The sequence below is a fragment of the Sander lucioperca genome, chromosome 9 (genome assembly GCF_008315115.2).
Source record: "Sander lucioperca isolate FBNREF2018 chromosome 9, SLUC_FBN_1.2, whole genome shotgun sequence".
NCBI classification, from domain to species: domain Eukaryota; kingdom Metazoa; phylum Chordata; class Actinopteri; order Perciformes; family Percidae; genus Sander; species Sander lucioperca.
In genome coordinates, this window is record NC_050181.1 from 13,862,557 (window position 1) to 13,880,615 (window position 18,059).

An 18,059-nucleotide genomic window follows, 5' to 3' on the forward strand; every position below is an offset into this window, starting at 1 on the left:
AAATAAACGTGTGAAAATAAAATAAAAACTTATGTGTATAATGGATATTAATATGCATACTGTTTATTAAAATGTTGTACTCTTACTGTGCATAAATGAGTGCTTGCTTGGGCATACACATGACATCATGACTACAAATTGAATGTGTGTCTATATCTAATAATGTTGGTAGAAAAAACTGTAATGTGCAATTATTGGTTATTCAAATATTGCTGACATTTCGTTATGTGTGTTAGAATGTTTGTACTTTGGAGATTTTCTACTTTGAAATGGTAACACAGTGGCAACATTAGTTGAGTCATTGTCCTCTAGTGTAGTGTAGCTGCAAAAACACTTCATAATTATCTACAGGCTGTCGTGTAACTCAATGTCTGTCAGTAAAACAGGAAAAAATCATCACAAAAAGAAAACATCAACAAGAACTCTAACAACACCATAGTTTATTTTGGCAGACAATAAAATCATTGTTGTCAGCAGCGTAGGCTAATGTTGTCCACACCCTCACCAATCAGTCATGGATTGGTTTACACTGTACTTTGTGCTCCTGATAAGTTTGCTGCCTCTCTAAAACATCATTGCATTTTATTCTGAACACTTGAATAAAGCATTCAATAATAAGTCAGTGTCATGGCATGCCATCTTGTTTATAATGATACATCTAACAAAAATAAATCCTGTTGGAAACTAATTTATAGCTTTAAGTTACAATACTTTCAAATTGTAACTACTGCTTACTTTATCAAAGTTTAACAACAGTGTGAACAGCCCCCTGTAGAAAATGTCACCATACCCCCCCCTGTAGTGGAAGCAACAACCAACTTAATTGATAAGGACAATGTTACTGAGGATCCAGATAATAGACCACCACCACATTCAGGTACAGCTGCAGCACTTGTACTCCCCTGGTGTTGGGAGTTCCATAATTCATTATTTCCAAGTGGAGTTTTTGTAATTTTCAGTTAACTAAATCTATGTCTGATATTTGTTTTCAGTATACCACCTCGACTGCAATTTTGAACAAGTGGAGTCAACTTGTTACAGATGTTTTTGATTGGACAAGGCATAGCGGTTCCCCTGGCTCCACTCCTACTATGATGACTGGGCCTTCTTCAGATCACACCTCAGGAGGTAATTAGCATTCTGACACAAGCCAAGTAAAGTTGGTGTAGAACTGTCAGCAGTCTTTGCCAGTTTGACATCTGCACAATGAAAACTATGGGAAAAAAAATGCGTTGATCAAGTAGTACTTCCTTGTCAAACCAGAATGGTAGAGTTTCTCTGGAGTCAAGAGTTTAACAAGAGTTACTGATGTTTAGTATTTCATCAAGATGAGCTATCCTTCCTTTAGCATCCTGATGTAGTGTCAGTAGAGCTGTTGCTTATGTATTAACAAATTTCTTGAACTTGAAGACATTTTCTTAGTATATAATAGGGTAGTGACGAAACACCCAGCTCACGAGACGAGAGATTGGGTTCACGAGAGTTCGAGAGGAGACGAGATTTTAACACTATTTTAAAGAAAACTTCAATGAAGAAATACATTTTAAAAATTAATTAATGAAGCCTATTATGGAGATTTACTGACCTCAATTATCGAAACCAAAGCACAGAGAAACACCAAGATGGTCAAGGTGATATATTGCAAATGTTTTATCTGATTAATCACAGGGAAGTTACCAGGGAAAAGTAACAAGCTCTTATCAGTTCGGGTTTCCCCAGCAGCTCCCAAAGAACATAGAGATACACAGTGCTTGAAGTGTGTGTGTGTGTGTGTGTGTGTGTGTGTGTGTGTGTGTGTGTGTGTGTGTGTGTGTGTGTGTGCATGTGTGCGTTCGTGCGTGCGTGTATGTCACGTTATTGTTGACGTCGGTGTCATTGACTAAGGTAACGTTAAGGTTGGTAGCTGCAGACTCCTCATTAAAGCTAGCTGTTCCGCTAACATCAACGTTAACGTTAGTTTGAAGCTCATGAATCATACCTGATGTTTCTGGTTGGACTTAGACTTCTGTTCACGTGTCTGGCTCTGTCACACGCTTTCTTTGATTAAACATGCACTGTGGATTTGTGACTTGTGTCGCCATCAGTCCAGTCATACCAGTCTCAAGTGTAGGTAACTGCATTCTTGACATATCTACAGTCTGACTGTGTTATAAGCATTATACAAAGAAAAGATATGACAGGTCTTCTGTGACATGATGTTCTGTGAAGAAGTTAATCAAGTGTTTTTCCTGGCAGACAATAGTATTACTCTCATCAGGAGTGTGCCCGTATACAAAAAGCCTTTGCAACACTCAGCAGCCACACAGAGTCATGGATCAGTTTACATTGTACTTCTCTCTCCTGTTGGCATTCCTACTTTATGATGGTGAGTGAAACATTATCACATTTAATATCGAACAGTTTCTCATAATACAAAAAATGTGTTTGACAGAAAACTTAAGATACAGTTGCAATGAAGTTGATAAACAATTATTTTACCAGCTTGCTTTATTTTAAAGTTTACTGACCTGATTGTAAAAAGCTAATTAATATTTAATAATTTAAAAACGGTTAAATCATTTCAATACTACATGACTCAGCTGATGGGTTTATTCCAAAATCGAATGGTATCAAGGCTTGTGCGAAGGCATGCAAGGTTAGGACCCAAATGCAGTTTAAAGAGTTTATTAAAGATAAGCAAAAAACTCACTGGAGCAATAATCCAATATATCAGGAAAATCCATGACAGGGAATGCAGAACCAAAAACAGAACGCACAGCAAAAAGGACGAGACGATCCGACAAGGGACAAGGGAAGACAGAGAGGCTAAATACACAAGGTAACGAGGGAACGAGAGGCAGGTGACACAACAGGTGGAACAAATCAAAAAAGGCGGGAAACAAACAAAGACAGGAAGAAAGCTAGACAAGACAAGGGAGACAAGACAGACTACAAAATAAAACAGGAAACAAGCACAATACAGAACAGAAACCGACTACAAAAATAATACACACCACAAAATACCAAAACCCTGACAAATGGTAAATATATAATTGTCTCACAAGTGCAAGTAGGCTAAAAAATATGCTGCTGCTGGACCAGGTCATTGTCACCTGTTCTTATATTACATGTTAGTAAGAGGTCATTTATCAGCGCTTATTGTACTGACCTCAGCGTGAAAATTACCTAAAGGCAGTAAGAATAAACTAATGATGCAGTTCTTATCTAGTTGTCTGAAAAACATCTTACAGAGAACATTAATAACATCAATGCCGAATTTGGCTGTATGACTTCACTGTGACATCCATGCCAGTCTCCTTCTCTTTCATCTCGAGCAAATGCTTCATTTAAATGTTTGTTTTTCCTGCATTCAAATGAAATTAAATGTCATTGTTCCTTTTCATTTTCTAGCTCAACCAGCAGCTCCAACAGGTAATACCCACAACACCACCTCATACACTGTGCTTCCTGCTCCCATTCCTCCAGTGCAACAGCATCTTCCTACATCTCAAACCCAAAATGCACATAATATTCCAGTTATTGCCCTTATTCAGAAAGAGACGATATTCCGCAAAGGTGTTTACATGGATAATGAAAGTGAATATTCCACTAATATTTCCGTTTACATGTAGCCGTGCAAAATCCGGTTTTTTTTTCAAAGTTTTCCAGCGGCGGCGGACTTGTTGGATCGTGCAAACACAGAGTCCCTCTTTCATTTCTTCAACAAGGTTCTTGAAAAGGTTGGCGTAGCGATGTGTGCGCATTTGTTATGTTTAAAATAGGCTGTGTTTCTCCTTATTATTGGGTCTGCAGAAGAGCTGGGCAATATATCGATATTATATTAATATTGTGATATGAGTGTCATGAGAGTGAGGAATGGTGGACCCAAACGCAGAGAGAGGGAGGCAGGCAGGAGCAGCGTTGAAACTCAAAGATTTATTGGACAACAAAGAGGGGAGCAAACAACAAAGGAAGTCCTGAAGGCAACAGGCAAAAAGGTCCAAAGTAAAAGAAAACAAGAACAGGGAATCCAGGGAGCCGAGACAGGCACAGGAACACACAAACTGACCGGGAGGAGATACAAAATGATCTGACACGAGACAAAGGGAACACAGGGGTTAAATACAAGAGGTAATGAACAAATGAGGAACAGGTGACACAACAGGTGAAACACATCAGGGCGGGGCAGGACAATCAACAAAGGCAAAAAGTAAAACTAGACATGACAGGACAGAAAACAGACTATCAAAATAAAACAGGAAACAGGAACCACTGACAAAAACCAGAAATCAACTAAACACAGAAACTTGACCACACAGAACACAGAACACAGGAATAAACCACACAATACACAATAAACGAGGAGATAACTAAACAGAAATATACAGAATATACAAACACAGGAAACATGCACAAATAAACAATAAAGACAACAGAAATGAACAAACAGGTAACAGAAATAACCTAAAACCATAACAATGAGACTAGATATCGTCTTAGATTTTGGATATCGTAATATCGTAATATGGCATAAGTGTTGTCTTTTACTGGTTTTAAAGGCTGCATTACAGTAAAGTTATGTGATTTTCTGAACTTACCAGACTATTGTAACTGTCCTATTATTTGCCTTTACCCACTTAGTCATTATATCCACATTACTGATGATTATTTATCAAAAATCTTATTGTGCAAATATTTTGTGAAAGCACCAATAGTCAACACTAAAATATCGTTGCGGTATCGATATCGAGGTATTTGGTAAAAAATATCGTGATATTTGATTTTCTCCATAACACCCAGCCTTAGTCTGCAGCCTTGCAAACTGTTGGCTGATTGGCTTGTGTACAGCAACCATAGCAACGCACAGGGGGGATCGATGTCACTTTTTTTGCGACGATTTCTAAAATTGATTATTTACTTCTTTTTTTTTTTTATCAATGTTTGACCTAAATATTCTCTGTTTATACGGTACCGCTGACGACAATTACATCATATTCCTTTCCAGGAAAGCACACTGACTAAATGATGTGATGTGTAATCTTTTTAGGTTTCAAATATTTTTATTATGAAGCTTAATTTCAAAGAATCAAGTTACAAAATTGTTATTACAGTGCTTTTTCACAGTATAAAAACAAAAATAAGAAATGGAAATAAGGATAAATAAAAAACTAAAAATTTAGAAATGAGAGGCCCTAATCCCTACCCGCAATAACCCAGCCTGGACTGCGATCAGGAAACTGCTTGTCCTGTAAAATAAGATTCCAAAGGTCGCCAAATGTTCTCAAAGTCTTTTAGTTTGTCCTTAAGGATGAACCGGATCCTCTCAAGGTGGAGTGTGTCCATCATCTCCGTGAGCCATATCTTCAGTGTTGGTCCCTCTTTCTTTTTCCAGAATAAGAGGATACACTTCTTTGCATTGAGAATTCCATATGACAAGAAGCACTGTTGCGCCAGTGTCAGTCTCTTTGATTCACTGGATATCGTTAAGATTACTAAAACTGGATCTGGGACAATTTGAATATTTAACACCTTGGACATGAAACTAAAGATATCACTCCAGTAACCTTGTATTTTGCAACAGAGAACATAACTATGAAGTAAATCACCCACATGAGTGTCACATTTTTCATACAGAGGAGAGAGCTCAGGGAAGATCCCATGAAGTCTTTCTTTGGAATAATGTAGCCTATGTAGGATTTTAAACTGTATTAGACAATGACGTGCATTTATGGAGCACTTGTGGATATATGCTAAACTCTCGTCCCATAGGTCATTTTGTATGTTCGTACCCAACTCCTTTTCCCAATCTGCTTTAACAGTAGCAGTAGTTGGGCGGCTTATCTCTTGCAATTTATCATATAAACAGGATATATTGTGATCTGACCTCCCTAACTCACCTAGGCAATCATCCAGCTTGTCTGGCCCTGCTTTCTCAAACTGAGGAAGATGTGTTCTTACATAATTTCTTACTTGAAAGAATCGGAATAAATGGTGTTTGGGTAAACCATATTTTTGTTGTAGCTGATGAAAAGATGCAAATGATCTTTCTATATATAAATCCCCTACGTTACGAACACCGAGCTCTTTCCACATATCAAAGGCCGTGTCTAGACAAGAAGGAGGGAAGGAAGGGTTTGCTGCTATTGGCAACCAGAGAGAGATCGCTCTGAGTTTTAAGTTCTTTGATATCTGTTTCCAAGTCCTTATTGTGTCATGTATTACCAGGTTGTGCTTGTAACATGTTTTGTTAAGAGGAATCAGAGATAAAATTACAGCACCGATTGAGTATGGCAGACAGTCCTCTCGCTCAATCTCCATTCCATTCGACAACAAAGCAGTATCATCTAACACTGATGCAATGGAACGGATAGATGTAGCCCAGTAATAATTTATAAAATTTGGAAGTGCAAGTCCTCCATGTGATCTGGACTTACACAAATGTGTAAGTCCATTTATATGGGATTTATACCCACAACACAGTTCGCTTTTACCCCAAATGATCCTATATCCAGCGAAGGTGCTGAATAGCTTAATAACTGATAAAACATTTGGCATAGTAACTTTCGGTTGGGAAATAAATAACACAATATCATCAGTGTACAAGGATATTTTGTTTGCTGTGTACTCTGTGTTATATCCATGTATATCAGGATGGCATCTAATGGTCTCCGCTAGTGGTTCCAAAGCCAGAGCAAACAATAAAGGGCTTTGCACGCAACCTTGCCTTGTGCCTCTGTGGAGTCGGAACTGGGCCGAAAGCGTTTGATTTGTGAGTATTCTAGCTGTGGGGCTGCTGTACAGTAATCGGATCCATGCAGCAAAATCATCACCCATCTGAAATTGTTCCAGGACGGCAAAGAGGTAGGGCCATTCTGTTTGATCAAATGCTTTCTCAGCATCGAGGCTTAACAGAACAAAATCCATTGAAATTCTAGGCGAGTATATTATATTAAAAAGGCGTCTGAAGTTGAGAAAGGAGCTCCTTCCAGCGACAAAACCTGTTTAATCGGCGTGAACAAGCTTATTTATTAGCAAACTAAGTCTTCAGGCTAGAGTTTTGGCCAAAATCTTTTGATTCGTATTTAAAAGAGAGATAGGTCTATAGGAGCCTATCTCTTCCAGATCCTTCCCTTTTTTTGGTATTAAAGTTATAACCGCCTCATTTAGCGTTTGTGGCAAAACCCCATCTTTCTTTGCCTGTTTGCACATCCTAAGTATATAGGGGGCCAGTAGGCCACTACATTTCTTGTACAACTCACTTCCTAATCCATCTAGACCTGGGCTTTTACCCTTCTTTAAGGATCCTATTGATTTCAAAATTACTTCACGTGTAATTTCAGCATTGAGGGCTCTACGGTCATGTTGATCCAATGTTGGCAATTTACATTTATCCAAAAATTCCTGCATATCCCTCGGACCAGAGTTTGATTTAGATGAATATAACCCCTCATAAAATTGACGAAATTGCTCATTAATGTCGCCCTGTGTGGTACAAAGATGACCATTTTCAGTTTTTATTTTATGGATGGTTCGGTCATTTTCCATTTTGCGCAGTTGCCTCGCCAATAATTGATGTGGCTTATCACCAAATTTGAAATATTTTTGTTTAGTAAACTTAAAAGCCCTGCTGATTTTCTTGGATAGTATTTGGTTAAGCTTATACTTGAGTTACATAATAGTATTGTATTTTTCTCGGGAGGGATGTTTAGCATTCTCTGCATCGAGACTTTTAATTTGCCTTTCTAACTCTAGTTGTTCCGTTTTATTGCGTTTCTACTGAGAGGACTGAAAATAAATTATACATCCCCTGATATATGCTTTAAATGTTTCCCAGAGTAAAGTGGGAGACGTTTCACTATTGTCATTGGTTTAAAAAAATAGTGTAATCTGCGGTTCTAAGTACTCGCAGAATTTAGGATTATTAAGGAGTTGAGGATCAAATCTCCAATTTTTCTGCGTGCCAGATAAATCACACATTTTCATTGAGAGGGTGATCCGATATATTAATATTATGGTCATTTCAGTCCCGGGTGAGTGGCAATATCTTCCCATCCACTAAAAAATAATCTATCCTTGAGTACACGTTATGCACCTTTGAGTGAAAGGAATATTCCCTCCCTGTTGGATTTAGGATCCTCCATACGTCACATATGTGTTAATAAGGCCGCTTGCATTCGTGTTTATATTCCTTTGAGTAAAAGACCTGTCCAAACAGAACACAGCACAACAAGCAGCACTACTGCATCATCATCAGATGTGAGCACAAACTCAGCCTCCATAATGTCTGCTGCTACGCCAACCAGCCAAAACAGCAGCAATACTACATCTACGCAATTAGATGGCCTCACAACATCCTCAGTCTCCGCAGCTACAGGATGGTCATCATGTTATGTCAGTTTAGGATTTGAGATGAGGTTTAAGATTTAATAGCGCAGTGGCCGGGTTGGCTCAGTGTGTAGAGCAGGCGCACATATAGTGAGAGGTTTATGCCTCGATGCAGAGGTCCAGGGTTTGAATCCGACCTGTGACGATTTCCTGCATGTCTTCCCCCTCTCTCTCCCCTTTCTCACATAGCTGTCCTATCCATTAAAAGGGGGAAAAGCCCCAAAAATAATCTTAAAAATGAATAAAAAAAAGATTTAATAGTGCAAATCTTTATTCTTGATTACAGCTTTTACCACTGCACCGCCAAGCACACTCAGCACAACAAGCAGCAGTACTACATCAACTTCTTCATCCACTGTCTCGTCAGCACCCAATACAACATCTACACTGATGGAAGAGAGTACAACGTCAGCATCTACAGTCCCTGCTACTACAGTAACCAGCCAAACAAGCAGTAGCTCAACACCAGCAATAACAGCACAACGATATCTACAGACTCTAATTCCCAAAAGAAACTGCATAACAAGCAGAAGTACTACATCTACACTGGCAAATGACATCACAACTTCTTCATCCACTGTCTCGTCAGCACCAAATACAACATCTACACTGATGCAAGAGAGTACAACGTCAGCATCTACAGTCCCTGCTACTACAGCAACCAGCCAAACAAGGAGCAGCTCACCTACACCAGCAGAAAACAGCACAACTTTACCAGTCTCACCAGCAGACAACAGCACAACATCATCTACGGACTCTATTTCTCCAAATCCCAGCACAACAAACAGCAGTACCACATCTATACTTGTATATATCAGCATAACTTCAACACCCACAGCTTCTGACACAACACCACAAAACACAACAAGTACAAGCAGTACATCTACACCCACAGATACCCCCCCATCTCCATCATCTGCAGTGTCTTCAACAACAGAACACAGCACAACAAGCAGCACTACTGCATCATCAGATGGGAGCACGAACTCAGCCTCCATGATGTCTGCTGCTACGCCAACCAGCCAAGACAGCAGCAGTACTACATCTACGCAATTAGATGGACTCACAATATCAGCATCCACAGTCTCCGAAGCTACAGGTTGGTCATTATGATTTCTGCTGAAGTCATGTCAAAAAATGTATATTTGAAGAAATACATTAATTGTCACTGCTGAAAATGTATTGGCAATCTTTTGTCAAATTTGAGTTCTGTAAAAAAAAATGTTGTTTGCATCAGGGTCGGTTAGAGATTCACCTCCTTTGGCATACTAACTAATAGTTTCCTTGTCCTCATAGCAAGGACAACACTGACAGACACCAAGACAACTTTGGATACTAGTAGTGTCACATCTTCACCAGCAGGTGGGAGAAAATCTGGATTTTCCAACAAAAACACAGATTCTATCATCACATGGACTTCTGTACTTCTGTACTCTAGTTAAAGCTCTAGGGTTAAGGTTATTACAGATGCCCATACAGTGACTGTTTACCTGAAAGCTTCTGTTTTATCCCAGAATGAGGACAATGAAGATTTGATTTTTGAGGCTTTATCCAATGTAAGCACAAACAACCTTCACATATACATTGTGCAGTTACAGTATCACAAAAAACATACATAGCTCTGTCGCACAACTAATCAGCGAGTGTCTTCCCTCACACAGTTTATTTCCCAGACCCTTCTCCAGCTGAACTGTGAGGGCTGCTCATCAACTATCAGACACATCAAACCCACCTGAGAAAGGCCAATGTTTCAGCCAACGGGAGCACCAGTGTGGCTGTAGCTGTACTGAGACAACAGGCTGCACAACTCTCAGAAACAACACCATCACCTATTAAAACTAAATAAACTGGTAGAGATCAGGGCCTGAATATCAGATATTAGGCCTACATGATTAATACATTTCTTATGTACCCTTTAAGCATGTAAAATTACATGCAGTACTATAAAGCGCTATAACTTTAACTATAAAGTTCTCACACATATCAATCACAACTTAAAACTACAACATTGACAGATTAAACAGTTTATGTTCACATTAAAAAGTATAAATGCACGTATCAAATACATGACTTACTGGGTCTACTGTAATAGATATAGGCCCAAAGAAAAATAGCCTACAATGCCTAGAATAGGCCTATTACTTATTAAAGTTTATGACTCATTTTACAGCACAGCTTAAAGGGTAACTACCGTTTTTTTTCAATCTGGACCCTATTTTCCTATGTTTTTGTGTCTAAGTGACTGACGGGAACAACAATCTTTGACATTGGTCCAGTATTAAGCTAGATCACTGCAGTCAGCAGTGGCGAAACAAGCTACACCTTAAGTTAATAGGACAATTGTCCAGCTTGTATTTACCTTCACAAAAGTGCTCGTTTTGCCACTGACAGGCTCAAATTACTATTCTAAGTGGCTGACAACATTATGGAAAGGATCCCTTCAGAGATAGACCTTTAAAACCTCTGAGACCTTTTTGTTTAACCAGAAAAGGCTCTGAAGTCGCTAGCGCTAAACCCACCAGACTCCATTTAAAAAAGCAATACTTTTAGTGTGTATAGAGCCAACATATTTGTTTCGCCACTTCCAACTGCAGCGATCTTGCTTAATACTGCACCAATTTTAAAGACTGTTGCTCCCATTAGTCACTTAGACACAAAAACGTGGGAAAATAGGGTCCAGGTTGAAAAAAACTGTAGTTACACTTTAAAGACAAAAAAGGATGAATATATTTTCAGAAGCAAATAGCAGCCCTTCTGCACAGACTCCTTCACGAATCATACATCAGAAGAAAAAAATGCAAAATCGGGGAAATTCCAAATTCCAAAAGTGTCCCTGCTGTCTGTGAAGAGAGCAGCAAGCAAGGCACTGTACAGAATATAAAACCACCACAACATCAACAGGTACACATCAGCAACAGCTTCGAAGATAATAATAATTTATGGGGTGCCGAATGTAAAAGTTCGGTTACAATTTTTTAGCTGATGAATTTTCAACATTTAGCTCACTTTCCTCACATTTAGCGCATTTTCCTCACATTTGAGACAGAAATTATATATATATTATATTTATATATATATATATATATATTATATATTATATTTTTTTTTATTATATCTAAATGTTAAATCTAAATATTATATCTAAATCTAAATGTTAAATCTAAATGTTAAATATATATCTAAATGTTAAATGTTAAATCTAAATGTTATATCTAAATCTAAATGTTAAATTTATATCTAAATGTTATATCTAAATCTAAATGTTAAATTTATATCTAAATGTTAAATGTTAAATCTAAATATTATATCTAAATCTAAATCTTAAATATATATCTAAATATTATATCTAAATCTAAATCTTAAATATATATATCTAAATGTTAAATGTTAAATCTAAATCTTAAATATATATCTAAATCTTAAAATATCTAAATGTTAAATGTTAAATCTAAATGTTATATCTAAATGTGTCGCCAAGTGTAAAGCTAAATATTTAGAAAATATTCAAATCCCCAAGGAAACCACGCCCACTGCAGTGGCTTCAAATCGCGCTGCACCGCAAGTTTCAGTCAACACCAGTAGCTAAATACTGACTACAGTGGAGCTGTTCGACTAACGTTACTGGATTAAAACACATTTCGGTCAGTATTTTGTATTATTGACTTATATCACAGAAATGTCTTAATATTTGTGTGTACTATAATGCTGTTGTTTTGTTTGACTCATATCTCCTTGTGTGTTTAACGTTAGTTTGACTCATCCTTCACAAGCAATCTAGCTAGCTCACACACTGCAGCCGACATGTCATCTGAACAGGCCTCGCAGCACTGTAACTAGCTAAGTTAGCTAGGTTTCGCAATGCGAGACTGAACAGCAGTAGGCCTGTCACACTATAGCCACGTGTAAGTAGTTTTCAATACTTTGGTGACATTACCGTATTTTATTATTATGTTGCTATATTAGCTTGCGAAGGAGCTATCCGTTGCTAACGCTAATTTATCTTAAAAAGCAGAAACGTCAGCTAACTACTGCCAAGATATGATTTCACTAGAGACCAGAGAGGTGTTGTAAGACTCGTCAAGTGTTGTCATGTGTTTACACTGTCTTACAATGAAACCATATCTTGGCAGTAATATTAGTTAGCTACTGCTTTTTGACATTAATTAGCTAGCTAACGTTAGCAACGGATAGCTACTTTGCAAGCCAATAAAATATAGCCTTGGCAAACAGAATTAAGGTTAATAAAACACGATAACTATATAACCAGTATTACAAACTTTTTACAAGTGGCTGGATTGTGACATTTTAGTTTTGTTCAGATGAATATGTTGGATGCATAGCTGGACTTTATCCATGCTGGGCTAATGTTAGATTGCTTGGGAAGGATGACGTTAGTCACACACGGAGATATGTAATTCAAACAACGGTGTTGTGATTAACACAACTATTAAGGCATGTCTGTAATATACCGGTCGGTCAATAATATAAAATACTGTAGATCAGTGCTTTCCAACCCTTCTGGTCTGAGGTTCCCCCACAACCCTGTCATATAAACTCACATTCCCCGCCCTATCAATTCCCAATGTGTTCACACTATTTATCATATTAAAGTGAATATTCTTACATTTTCATGCAATTGAACTGTAAACATTTAGGTTGGTTTGGTCAGAAATTCTACTAACTAGACCTTTTACTTGAAGTGTGGTTAATGTTTCAAAAGTCATCCATTACTTTTAGCTAATCATTTCAACTGTTAGCTAAGTCAGTAGGCCACTTTTAGCTATTTTTTTCTACCATTGATTAATTCGCTATATGTTTTAACATATGTGTTGAGCTGTTTTAGCTGATATATTGTTTTAAATCAATCATAATTCAATTATTATTTTGATTAGTTAAGCTGCTCCACAATCTTTCCAAGTACCCACTGGCTACAGCAGAGATACCCCTTGCTGGGGCATCATGGCAGGTGTTGTGTCAAAGACTGTTTCCCTGTAGATGTGTTTCCTGCTACTTGCGATCTAATTGGAGACAAACAGCCAATCAGAATTGACCTTTTGTGCAGTGCGATTTGAAGCCACTACAGTGGGCGTGGTTTCCTTGGGGATTTGAATATTTTCTAAATATTTAGCTTTACACTTGGCGACACATTTAGATATAACATTTAGATTTAACATTTAGATATATATTTAAGATTTAGATTTAGATATAATATTTAGACATATATTTAAGATTTAGATTTAACATTTAACATTTAGATATATATTTAAGATTTAGATTTAGATATATTTAGATATATATTTAGATATAATATTTAGATTTAACATTTAACATTTAGATATAAATTTAACATTTAGATTTAGATATAACATTTAGATTTTAGATTTAGATATAATATATATATATATATATATATATATATAATTTCTGTCTGAAATGTGAGGAAAATGCGCTAAATGTGAGGAAAGTGAGCTAAATGTTGAAAATTCATCAGCTAAAAAATTGTAACCGAACTTTTACATTCGGCATCCCATAATAATTCATCAACTACACAAGGAATTAAAGCAGCCATATTATTCTCATTTTCAGGTTCATAATTGTATTTTAAGGTTGTACCAGAATAGGTTTACATGGTTTAATTTTCAAAAAACACCATATTTTTGTTGTACTGCAGTGCTCTCTCTCACTGCTGCAGATCCTCTTTTCACCTGGTCTCTGTTTTAGTTACAGAGTGAGACCTCTTTTCTTCTTCTTCTTCTGTACTATCTTTGATTGTACTTGCACATGCGCAGTAGCTCAGATGTAGATCATGTCAGCTAGCTAGCTCCATAGACAGTAAAAGAAAGGCTCTTTCTACAACTTAGGTCAGTTACAAGGCAGGATTAGCTGGGAGACTTCTAAATGAGGGCGCACATGTAAGTAGTTCTTTTGTAGATTATGGTGAACTTGTGTGTGTTGTAGCAGTGCTTTGCTATTGAGAACGAGGTAGCATGCTAGCGTTAGCATGCTAGCGTTAGCATGCTAACGCTAACACTACGAGCTAATGGTTGCGGTTAGCCTGCTCGTTTCGGCTTGTGATGTCACAAGCCGTGCCGATTTTGAACAGCTCACCCAGAGACTGAAGGCAGGACACATTCAGAAACTGTATCTCACTCTAAACAGCATGGAAGGATTTTTTTCAAAGTTTGTATGTGTGTGGAAGCACCAGAGACACAACATAACACCCCAAATCCCAGAAAAAGTGATCTTTTCATAATATGGGCACTTTAAATACGCACAGAAAGACAAAAAAAAGACATTTAACTACCAGCAAGCAAAGTCAGGTAACATTAGAGACAGTCAGGGTCAGTATTTGACTTTTGACGTTGAGGCCCGTTTTCCTCTCTTTCATGGACTTGAAGTGGTGATTATCCATGTATTCAAATGAATGTCCCACTACACATGTTGCTGTGATGGTCATTTAGTTTGTTTGTCGACAGAACTCCTCCTTTCCTCTCTATCGTCGGCTAATGGTAACTGCAATAGCATTAAGCAACACTTGAAAACAAGCTAACTTGTTAAGCTGTTTGATTAAGCAGGTAAATGATCAGGAGCGTAGGCTACTGTTGTTCACACCCTCGCCAATCAGTCATGGATTGGTTTACACTGCACTTGCTGCTCTTAATAAGTTTGCTGCCTCTCTATAATGAGTAAAACACCATGGCATTTTATTCTGAACACTCCAATAAATCATTCAATATTAAGTCAGTGTCATGGCATGCCATCTTGTTTATAATGATACATCTAACAAAAATAAATTCTGTTGGAAACTAATATATAGCTTTAAGTTACAATACTTTCAATTGGTAACTACTGCGTACTTTTTCCTACTTTATCAAACAAAAATATGAACAGCCCCCTGTAGCAAATGTCACCATACCTCCCGTAGTGGAAGGTATGGTGACGTAGTGGAGTCCTCATTTTCAGGTTCATAATTTTATTTAGAGGTTGTATCAGAATAGGTTTAAATAAAAAAATTCAAAAAACACCATCTTTTTGTTGTACTGCACATTGCTGCAGCTCCTCTTTTCACCCTTTTTTGTGTTGAGCTCTCTGTTTTAGCTACAGAGTAAGGCATCACACTTCTGTTCAATCCTTGCTGGGAGTCGCACATGCGCAGTAGCTAGGTAAGGACAACGTGTGTTACAAAGTGACGCACGTCTGTCACGGAAGTAAAGGCTGGACTACAATAGAGCTGTTTGGAGCAATTTCTGAACAGTGTTTCTGTTGGAGATGGTAAGTCCCTATGGGGTGGACTTTGGGCTTTTTCACTTTGTAAACCTATAACATGCACAAGATAATATAACACAAGAAAGGAAAGGGAAAAAGCCAAAAAGCATAATATGAGAACTTTAATTGATAAGGACAATGTTACTGAGGCTCCAGATAACAGACCACCACCACATTCAGTTACAGCAGAAGCACTTGTACTCCCCTGATGTAAGGAGTTTTTTTTCCACGTGGAGTTTTTGTGATTTTCAGTTAACTAAATATATGTCTGATATTTGTTTCCAGTATTCCACCTCGACTGCAATATTGAACAAGATCTATGTCAGTGGGCAAGGCATAGTGGCTCCACTCCTACTATGATGACTGGGCCTTCTTCAGATCACACCTCAGGAGGTAATTAGCCTTCTGACACAAGCCAAGTAAAGTTGGTGTACAACTGTCAGCAGTCTTTGCCAGTTTCACATCTGCCACAATCACACTTAAAACTATGGGATAATAAGAACTTCCTTGTAAAACCAGAATGATAGATTGTCTGGTAAAGAGTTCCTATTGAAGATAAGATACCTTTCCTTTAGCATCCTGAGGTAGTGCCAGTACCTCACAACACAACCACAAACATCTACTTCATCAAAACCCCAGCCACCATCAGCTACCTTTACAACAACGGCCGCCACAACAACAGCAGCCGCAACTGATTGTGATACACAAACCCCTACAAAGCCAGCAACAACCGTAAGCCCAAAAACTTCAAATCCTGATGTCCCAACAACAAGACCACAGATACCAATAACATCAACCACAACTGGACCCCAAAGTACAGCTGGGTCTGTGGCAACTAAAGCTATAGTGCGTAGGTTCTGTCACCCCCATGAGGAATTCTAAGTAATGACAACAACATTGTCAGCATATCAACACCACGTCCCCTTTGTGTACTTCTGATAGCTGTAAAAAGATAAATAAAAGATGGAAGTTATTGTTGCATGAACCCTAGTAAAAAAGCGGTGCGGTCAAAGTCGCATCAGGCAGTATAAACTACATTTAGTTACCTCCGACAAGGACACACACAAAAGTCTGCCATTGACGTGGTTTTCGGTGCTGCTTGTTCATCTCTTTGTTTTTGTAAGCAGAATAACGGGGAAATTACTGGGCCGACATTTATGGAACTTTGTGGAGGAGTGTAGCATGAGCAAAGGAAGCATTTTGAGTTGATTTACTAGCTTGTCAGAGAGACACAGCGCTTACCTGGGTCACTAACGTTAGCTAAAGTGTTAACACTCAGCCCCGGAAAGTCAACAGCCCTATTCATAATAAATAACACGGAAAAATATCCCCACTCCAAGACAATAACACATTATTTAGCTAGATTGAGTAAGTCAAATAGAAATAAAAATCATTACTCAATCTATTCAAGAGCACTAAGGCAACATCCGTGTCTGACCTCAGTCATTTTTCTTTTTTCAGCGCTCTTCAACTAGTAAAAACCGCACTGATGGTTTATCTGCGTTGGTCTTCGCCATTGGTCACCTTCTTTTTTTCTGTCTGTGGAGGTTCTGTCCACTAGTATAAACATCCCTGTTTACAAAAAAACTAAACAGTGATAATATATATCACGTTATAAAATAAAAACAGAGAGAAATATTGCTGATTTAATATTTTGCTTAGACAAGGTATCCTATCCTAAACATGAACTACCAAACATGACTTGGCACGAATAAAGCTTTCTTAAACTCTAATAAATACAGGACGATGATGTAGTGGAAATTCTAATAGTGAAATCTAAAAAAAGGCTTCACTCAACAAGGAATGTATTCTTTGCGCAAAGAACGTTCCGTTCTTTAGGAGAGAATGAACAACGAGTTTGTTTGGGGGGGGAGGGGGGCTGAACCAGTTCTGACTTTCAGGGAATAGACACTTGTGGTATTCAAAGGTCAAGGAGCACTAACACATCATCTACTGTGAAACATTTGTGCTGGAGGCAGACACTGTGAAATGTTGAGTGAACAACAAACCTGTAATTAACCATTAATTAAACAACAAAAATGTAAATTATCAGTCTCATGAATCTGCTACTGTTTTTTAAAAAATCTCTTAAATCGTAACTTTCTCAAGTAATCTTTGTACTATATATCAGACTTTACTGTGTGTGTCATTGCCAACAGCATACTTTTTTCTTCTAAGGTGATATTCTTACAGATGTGCATATACTGTATGAAAAATGATGATTATGCAGGACTACAAATGGATTATTCATCACTATCTGATTACTGTTGGAAAGAAATTGTGCAATAAATGGTTATACAAAATGTTCCTTGCACTTGTCATGATGTGTATTTGAAAGCCAGTGCGTTAGTAGGTTTTCTACTGAATCTTAAGGTTACACTTCTGTCACCATCAGTCCAGTTATTCCAGTCTTAAGTATAGGTAACTGC

At 37.8% G+C, this 18,059-nt stretch overlaps 1 protein-coding gene across 1 annotated transcript in view; it reads left to right on the forward strand.

Annotated features, from left to right (window-relative positions):
* The window catches only part of LOC116037330 (uncharacterized protein PB18E9.04c-like), a 59,774-nt gene that overhangs the window by 10,493 nt on the left and 31,222 nt on the right, over positions 1-18,059 (forward strand). Inside the window, exon 5 of the mRNA XM_031281197.2 lies at positions 3,391-3,411. Within this exon, the coding sequence (XP_031137057.2) occupies positions 3,391-3,411 (21 nt within the window). The remainder of the gene's footprint in view (positions 1-3,390; positions 3,412-18,059) is intronic.